Below are 8,531 nucleotides of genomic sequence, written 5' to 3'. Positions count from 1 at the left end.
CACTTCGTAGGCTTACACCGTCTTGTCGAGGTGAGTGTTATTCTCGATGTGACTGTGGACGTAGTCGTAGAAGTGCTGGTATGCGTAGACGTCTTTGTGACCCACGTATCTGTTGTCTGCAGAGACTGGCAGTCTGTTGCCTTTGCGTCTTTAACGGTTGTTGTTGTTGTCGTTGTGGTTGTAGTTGTTATGTTTCTAGTTGTTGTTTCATGTGGCTTCACTTCCAGAGGCTTTAGATCGAGACATGTCTTCTCAATCTTTCCACATACTTTTTCTAATTCTTTGCAGTCTTTCTTAATCCCACAATCCGAGGTTAATTTCTCACATCTTTCTTTCAAGTCTACATATCTTCCAAATACTTCTGCTGCTAGATCAAATGCTTTGGCTTCCAATTCTGTCACTGTTACATCCTTAACTCCTCTCCGTAGTATTTTCGCATATTCTGTGGTATCTTGATGTTTGCTTGATGCGGTTTTATTTTTGTTATTGTTTTCACTATTATTTTTTGGTACATTATTTTCATCTTTTTTAACGAATGATAAAACAAGACTGGACTTGTTCATTGCTTCCTCTGCTTGTTTCTTAAGTTCCTCATATGTCTTAGAATCTTCTTTTAAGTCTTTTGCCGGCTGTTTCAGTTTCTCTTGTAATACTTTGCATTGTTGTTCCACCTCTTTTACTAATTTCTCACAGAGCTCTTTTCTAACTTTATTGTCATTCTTTTTAGGCTTATCATTAGTACTATCTTTGCATAATCCTCTAATTGAGGTGTTAGTTACATTTTCTAATACAGTGCAATATCTTTCTAATGCAGGTTCACATTTAGATTTATCACTTAAATTCCCTTGAAGCTCTATTTTAAGAGCGTCTTCCAAGGCCTTTCTTCTGTAAAATGGCTCACAATGCTTCTTGATCTTTGTACAAAAAACATTTTCTTTCGCAAGATCTGGACAATTAGGTGAAAATCTATTGCAGTACGGATACCAGGAAGAACAATTTCTTTCCAGTATTTTTATTTCATTTTTATTAATTTTAAGAAATTTGATGATTTCTGAAGCCTCTATATTTTTTTTGAATACTTTGCACCTATCTTGTACATCATCTACCATCGATTTACATGTAGCGTTTTGGAAGACACATATAAAAGAGAAACGGTCATCGCCTCTTCTAGACCATTTATTACACTTTTCTTTTAGATATTCTACACAACTTTCTTCATCTTTCAAAGTATCCTTGTGTTCATCCAATAAAACCTGCTTCAAAATTTCTGTAGCCCCCAAGCGATTGCATTGCTGCTCCAGTGTATGACATGGCCACGTAATTTCTTTTGAATCTTTTCCTAAATCTTGGCACTTTCTCCCCAATTCCTTACAGTCTTTATCTGTCGGAAAATCTCGCTTTTGATCCAGTTGTTGTCGTAAAAAGATAACCCTCATTTGATGATCGTGTGTAAGTAATCGTGCAGCTTTTGCTGGCTGTACACACAGAACAAATATTTCATCATTTGGGAAACTTCCTTTATTTTCTTTTAGTTCCTTGCATACTTTTACTAATCTTTGTTGAAACTCCTTAAGCCAACTTTGATTTGAACCACGTAATAACCCACGCATATTTTCTTGCAGTACTTTATTTGCCCGTGCATCAAGCCCTCTCTTATAACACGCTGCCCACAGATTCATACAAGCTTCTTTGACATCTGGACATCTTTCTTTAAAATAAAAGCAGTAAGATTCTAGTCTTGCACACTCTTCATTACTAAGAAATGTCGGCAATTTCCACCATTCAATAATTTCGCCATTTGGATCATAAAGATGATTTCTAAGAATCGTTGGTTTGAGGTTTGTGCACGTTTTTTTAATATCATTCTCTAAATCTTTGCATTTTTCTGTTCCATCATTACTTATATTATTTCCCTCACATAGTTTTTCCAAGGCCTCATGTTCATGAGAGTTTTTGCATTTGTCTGCAAGAGCTTCTTCGCATTTCTCTTTGTCCTCTTTTTTTTTAAGATTAGAATCTTGGATCAACAACGCCAACAAAGTCGTTGCATCTCTTAGATGATTCTTTCCAATAAAAATTCCATCCTTCTCAGCCTCTTTATAAAGCTCTTCCAGTCCTATGTCCTCTGCTACTGTAGGCTCTGGCTTAGTTGGATCGAAATCGGGTCCTGGATGTATATAAATGACGCCTTTTTTTCCACATTCTTCTGCCAATTCATCACACTTTGGTAGATATTCCTCACAGTTTCCATTTGGAAGTTTGCATTGTGATGCATCTTTTTTGCAGTTTCCTCTGTGAAAGTAACATTTCTCAAGTAATGGTAGACATTTTCCTCGTAATTCACTGTTTTTTTTAAGTGCTTCTTTAACTTCCTGTTCAAGGCTATTACATTTTTTTTGTTTTTCTGATACAAATGTTTTGCACGTCATTTTTTGGTAAAGACAAAGCTTCGTTAACTCATCACTTTCTTGACTCAACTTTATGCAAACCTCTTTGAGCTTTCCTTCACATGTAGTTTCATTGGTTAGACCTCCACGAACTGCTCTTAAAAGAGCTTCTTCCGCCACTTTATCACGCTTCTTTTGATAGCACTTATTTCTTAAAGTATTGCAGTTATTTTTAAGTTTTGTTGGACATGCTCCCTCCAAAAATAGGCATTGTTGTTCATTTGCACAATCTGTATCTTCCAAATTTTTAATGTTTTTCTTAACAGCTGTTTGAAGTTTTCCTTGAAATTCAGTGCATTTTTGATTGACTTTGCCTTCCAAATTTTTGCATTTTTCTCCTGCTTTTCCATTTTTACAAAAAGTTTTAAGTTTTTCATATACGTCTTCCGCTTTTATTGTTGCATTATTTAGTGCTTCGCAGTATTTGTCTAATTTTTCTTTGCATTTCTTATCATCTTTAGCATCTTCTTTTGCAATTAAAGCCAAAAGATAAATTTCCTCATCATTTGTTCCTGCTCCCTGTGTTTGTACCTGCCGCTTAACCGCCCGCGCCACCGCCCGCGCCAAGCTGTGCCTGACGGGGGTGGGCTGCGCTGTGGTGTGTGGTTGAGTTTGGGTTTCCATTAGCGTATTTTGATTGAACGTGAGATGTTAGAACCATGTCTTCAAATTTGAATTATTCTTAATTAATTTTAAGGGTGTTCAAGTAAATTCAGTGACAAAACTTGTCAGACAAGCACTGTGTGTGCAAAGTATATCTTTAGTGTGTCCATAGAATTATTATGATACGTGCTTAGTATGTATTTAAATTTATGTGGGGTAAAATGTGGGGTAAACGCGAGATAAACGTAAAAATCAATCAGTGGCGATAAATGATAAAAAAACAGTATATACAGAAATAAAGGCTATTTAGACAAAGAATAGTGGTCAATTAGATAGGGAACACGTGATTTCATGTGTAATGCACTTTCAATTGATGCTGAAGAGATGACTCAATTTACCTTACTCTTTCCTCTCCTACCCTGCTTGCTCATCTAGTAAATATACATGCTCATCATTAAATCTTGCTCATTTGCTTTCTAAATCATAAACGAAATAACCATTGCTACTATCACCCCTTTTATTACATTCCACCCGCTCACCCTCAAGCCTTCACTCGGTTTCACGTCCTCTACATCATCCCCTGTGGTACACTTTGTAGGCTTGCATCGCCTCGTTGATGTGAGTGTTATTTTTGATGTGATTGTAGATGTGGTGGTAGATGTGCTTGTGTGTGTCGATGTCTGTGTAACCCATGTATCTGTTGTCTGTAAGGATTTGCATTCAGATGCTTTCGGATCGGTAACGGTTGTTGTTGTCGTTGTTGTTATTGTCGTTGTCGTTATAGTCGTATTCTTTGCTGTTATTTCTTGCGAGTTTATTTCTAGTGGTTTTAATCCAGCACATATTCCATCTATTTTTTCACATATTTCTACGGCGTTACACTCCTTTCTGAATCCACAATCTTCTTTTAGATGGTGGCATATTTCCTTTAATTCTACATATAAATTAAACGCTTGTGCTACCAAATCGAATGCTTCTAGATCTTCTTTTGTCACTTGTATTTTTATATCTCTTTTCATAAGTTTAAAATGTGTTAGATTTTTTACTTTGTTAAGTGAATTAGGTACATTCTTACTTCCTGATTTATCGTTTATTGCTTTTGTTATGGATAAGACAAGATTTGCTTTTTTCATTGCTTTTTCTGCATTATCTTTAATGATTTTATATTCTCCTACTTTTTTTTCTAGCCCTTTTTTTACTTTTGGAAGCTCCTTTTTCAACTTAGGACATTTTTTTTGTACTCTTTCAAGTAGTTTCAGGCACAATTCTTCTCTAACAGTTTTATTTTCTTTTTTGGTCTTAGTATTATCCATACACAAAGTTTCGAGTCCGTTATTTGCATTATTTAATTGCGTACAATATTGATCAAGAGTTGTTATACAATTGTTTTTATTGTCAAGATGTCCCTTAAATTCTATCATAACTGCATCTTCACGATCTTTTCGAACACGATACGGTTTACAATTCTCTTTAAGTTCTTTGCATTTTTTATTATTTCCGTCTGCATTTGTTAGATTTTTGCAACTTGACATGAACTTATCACAATATGATTCCCAAACACTACAAATTGATTCTCTTTCATCTTCACTCTTTGCCTTATTCACAATATTTTCCGTTTTCATATGTTCTTCTAATGCTGCACATTTAGATATAACATTTTTTGTGACAATTTTGCAAGTAATGTTCTGTGATAGACATGCAAGAATAAACTGTGATCTTCCTTTTTTGGCCCAACTATTACAATGTTCGCCAAGTTTTTCTATACATGAATCGAACTCATCCAGGCCTTTTGTTTTTTCTTCCAACAATTTTTCTTCCAATTGTTCTGCAATTCTTAAACGATCACAATGCTCATTCAGTGTACGACACGGCCACTCAATCTCTTTTGAATCTTCACCTAATGTTCTACATTTTTCTTCTAGCTCTTCACAATCCTTTTTCGTTGGGAAATCTCGTCTTTTGTTCAAATCATTTCGCAAAAAGACTGCCTTCATTCGAAGGTCATATGAAAGTACTCGAGCCGCTCTTGCAGGATTTGTGCACAATACAAATAACTCGTCAGTCCATTCTTTAAATTTCTTACATTCTTCTACAAGTTTTTGTTGAAATTTATTAAGCCATATTTCTTTTGAACCATGCAATAGTCCCCTCAATTTGTCTTGCAACACTTCATTTGCTATTGCATCAAGTCCTTTTTTATAACATGCTGCCCTTATATTCATACATTTATTTTTGATATCTGAACAAGCTTTTTCATAGTAAAAGCAATAAGATTCTAGCTTTGCACAATCTTCATTGCTAAGAAATGTCGGTAACTTTTCCCACATAATAATCCCAGTACTTCCTTTTGTTACGTCGTAGAGATGATTATTGAGAACTTTTGATTTGAAGATTTTGCAAGTTTCTTTAATATCATCTTCTAATTCTTCACATTTCTTTTCCCCAACTTTACTTAGTTCTTCTCCCTGGCATAAATCTTTTAGAATCCCTTTTTCTTTAGGATCTTTGCATTTATCTTTAAGAATTTTTTTGCATTTCTCATTTTTATTAGACTGATTCTGACTTGAATCTAAAATTAACAATGCCAATAAGTCTGTTGCTTCTACTGGCGGTGGCTTTCTAATAAAAATCCCTTGTTCTGCTGCCTTTTCATAAAGTTCTTTTAGGCCTATTTTCTCTGCCAAAGTGGGTTTTGATTTTGTAGGATTAAATTCTGAACCCTGTATGGTATAAATAAAACCTTTTTTTTTACATTCATTTTCAAGATCATTACATTTTGGCTTGTCCGCACCTTCACAGTTCTTCCCATAAAAATAGCACTTTTTGAGTAATAAAAGACACATTCCATTAACAGTACTTGTGAGTAAGGTATTTACTGGTATTTTTAAAGAACTACATCTTTTTTCTGCTATTTTCTCTAATGATTGACATGTTTTTTCCTGGTTAAGACACATTTTCATTATTTCATCACTTTCTTTGCTTAATTCAAGACAAACTTCTTTAAGCTTCTCTTTGCAGTTTCCATTTTTTTTAAAGCTTCCATTAAGTGCTCTCAAAAGAGCTTTTTCTGCAACATCATCACGTTCCATTTGATAACATTCATTTCTCAACTCATTACATTTATCTTTAAGGGTAGGACATGCTCTTTCTAAAAATAGACATTGCTTTTCTTCCTCACTACAATCATATTGTTGATTTTTTAATAATTTTTCAAGTTCTGTCTCAAAATGAGTACATTTTTGAGAGACCTTAGTTTTCAATTCAATGCATTTTTCTTTTTCTTTTCCAGTTTTACAAATATCTTCAAGTTTTTTGTGAATCTCTTCAGGTTGTAATTTTGCATTTTTTAGTCCTTTACAGTATGTTTCTATCTTTTTTCTACATTCTTCATCATTGTTATAATCCTTTCCTACAATTAAAGTAAAAAGATGAATTTCTTCATCTGCTCCTTGCACTACTTTCTGTGTCTGCCGCTTAACCGCCCGCGCCACCGCCCGCGCCAAGCTGTGGCCGACGAAAGTGGGTGGGTTGCGTTGTGGTGTGTGGCTGAGTTTGAGTTTCCATTAGCGTATTTTGATTGAACGTGAGATGTTAGAACCATGTCTTCAAATTTGAATTATTCTTAATTTTAAGGGTGTTCAAGTAAATTCAGTGACAAAACTTGTCAAAGAAGCTGTGTGTGCAAAGTATATCTTTAGTGTGTCCATACAATTATTGTGATACATGCTTTACTACACGTATTTAAATTTGTGTGGGGTAAATGCGGGGTAAATGTGGGGTAATCGTAAATCTTAATAAGTGAATAGTATAAAAGGGCATAAACAAGAAATAAAGGCAATTAAAAAAATATAAGATAGTTATCTAGGAAATTTTTATAATATTCTTCAGTTATATTATCACAAATATTAGAAAAATCAGAAAATTCTCACTAGAGTATGCATCGAACACGACAGTTATAATGGCTTTTTTTTAAATAAAATTTTTCATTTGATATACATGTTTTAATATTATTAGAATATCTTCTAGTTCTATTAAAGCTAGCTATAATCTTATTTTTAAGATTATCGTACTTTTCATTCTTCTTGATTCAATATTTTTATGCATAAAAAATATTGTTATTTTAGATTTTTTATTCCAATTTTATTTTTTATCTAAAACTATTTTATATTGTTTTATTTTTACTTATTTTTTATATCTAGTTTTATCAAGTTAAAATCTAAATTCAAAACCATATAGTTTTTCGTATTTTTCCATGTTTTTTGCTGTTTTTAGAATTTAAATTATAAAAATACTTTTCAACTAATGATAATTACTTTTTAAAAAAATATTGATGTTTTCAAGTATTTTATTAATTTTTGATTTTAAGACTGCTTTTTTAGTCATTTATACAAGTTTTTTGTACATTTTTTGCATTGATAATTTTTATATAGTTTGATTAGTTTTAAAAAATTCATTTTTAGTTTTAATTTACGGTTTGTAGTTTTTTTTTAATCAATATTTTCATTATTTGTTATTTTAAGTATTTGGTATTCTTTATTGTTTTATGCTTAAATTTGTGTATTTTTAAAGTTTCTTTTGTAATATCTTTGCAAATAAAAATAACTTAACTTAAATCTGAATACTCTTTTGAATTAATAATAGCAATTAAGTTCAATGAAAAATGAGAGATAGTTCAAATTTTTTTTATGATTAAATAGTATAAACTATTTGGAGTGAATAATGTTTTAGGAATATTTTATTTTGTTTTCTTTAACTTACTATATATATTTGTTTTTATTAGGGAAAGCTTGTCATTATTACATATATATTTTTTTATATATTTTTTCTAGTTTTTCATTATAAAAATAATTTTCTTTAGGTTTAGTGACAAGAATATTTTATTATTTTTTATAAAAACACGTAAATGTATTTCTTGTTACAAAATTTTATATTCGAGTAAAAAGACTTAGACAAGAGTAAATAATATTGCTATTGTTAGTTCTTTTGAAGATTTTTAAACTTTATCATCTTACTTAAGGACAATTTAAGGACATAAAAATTGTATTGTTTAGGTAATCTATAGGATATTTTATTAATGAAATTTATATTTCGAACGAGGCTTTAATATTTTAAGAAATTTGCAATTTTATTTGGTGTTACTTGTAAATTAATAAATTTCATAATTAATTAGTTATTTTTTTTTAATATTTAAAAGCTTTTTTTGATTTTTGTTTTACAATCTTAGATTTTTTTTAATGTTTTTAAAAAATATTCCTTTGTTAACTTATTATACTTTTAATAATATTGATTTATTGTTTTATTATAAATCTTAATAAAAGTAATAATAGATTTTTTGAGTAATTAGAAGATAATTTTATTAATAATTTATGCATTATTAATTATTTAGTAATATTGTTTGTTGGTTATGCTTTTGTAAAAAAAATGTTTTATGAAAAATTTTGAATTTAGATGTTTTTAATAAAATTTTGTATTTTTTGTTTT

The 8,531-nt window shown here is 31.2% G+C and overlaps 2 protein-coding genes across 2 annotated transcripts; both read right to left on the bottom strand.

Annotated features, from left to right (window-relative positions):
• On the bottom strand, window positions 1–3,071 carry T551_03700 (uncharacterized protein; the record flags this gene model as incomplete). The annotated part of the gene is made up of 1 exon (XM_018375963.1): window positions 1–3,071. A coding segment is annotated over one exon (3,071 nt), but the record flags the coding sequence as incomplete, so codon positions are not given.
• Window positions 3,072–3,526: 455 nt separating this feature from the next.
• Window positions 3,527–6,562, bottom strand: T551_03699 (uncharacterized protein; the record flags this gene model as incomplete). Its single annotated transcript, XM_018375962.1, has 1 exon — window positions 3,527–6,562. A coding segment is annotated over one exon (3,036 nt), but the record flags the coding sequence as incomplete, so codon positions are not given.
• Window positions 6,563–8,531: the final 1,969 nt, after the last annotated feature.

This window comes from Pneumocystis jirovecii, assembly GCF_001477535.1.
Source record: "Pneumocystis jirovecii RU7 chromosome Unknown supercont1.31, whole genome shotgun sequence".
In the NCBI taxonomy this organism is placed as follows: domain Eukaryota; kingdom Fungi; phylum Ascomycota; class Pneumocystomycetes; order Pneumocystales; family Pneumocystaceae; genus Pneumocystis; species Pneumocystis jirovecii.
The sequence above is the reverse complement of the archived record's forward strand: the minus strand, read 5'-3'. Positions and strand labels throughout refer to the sequence as shown.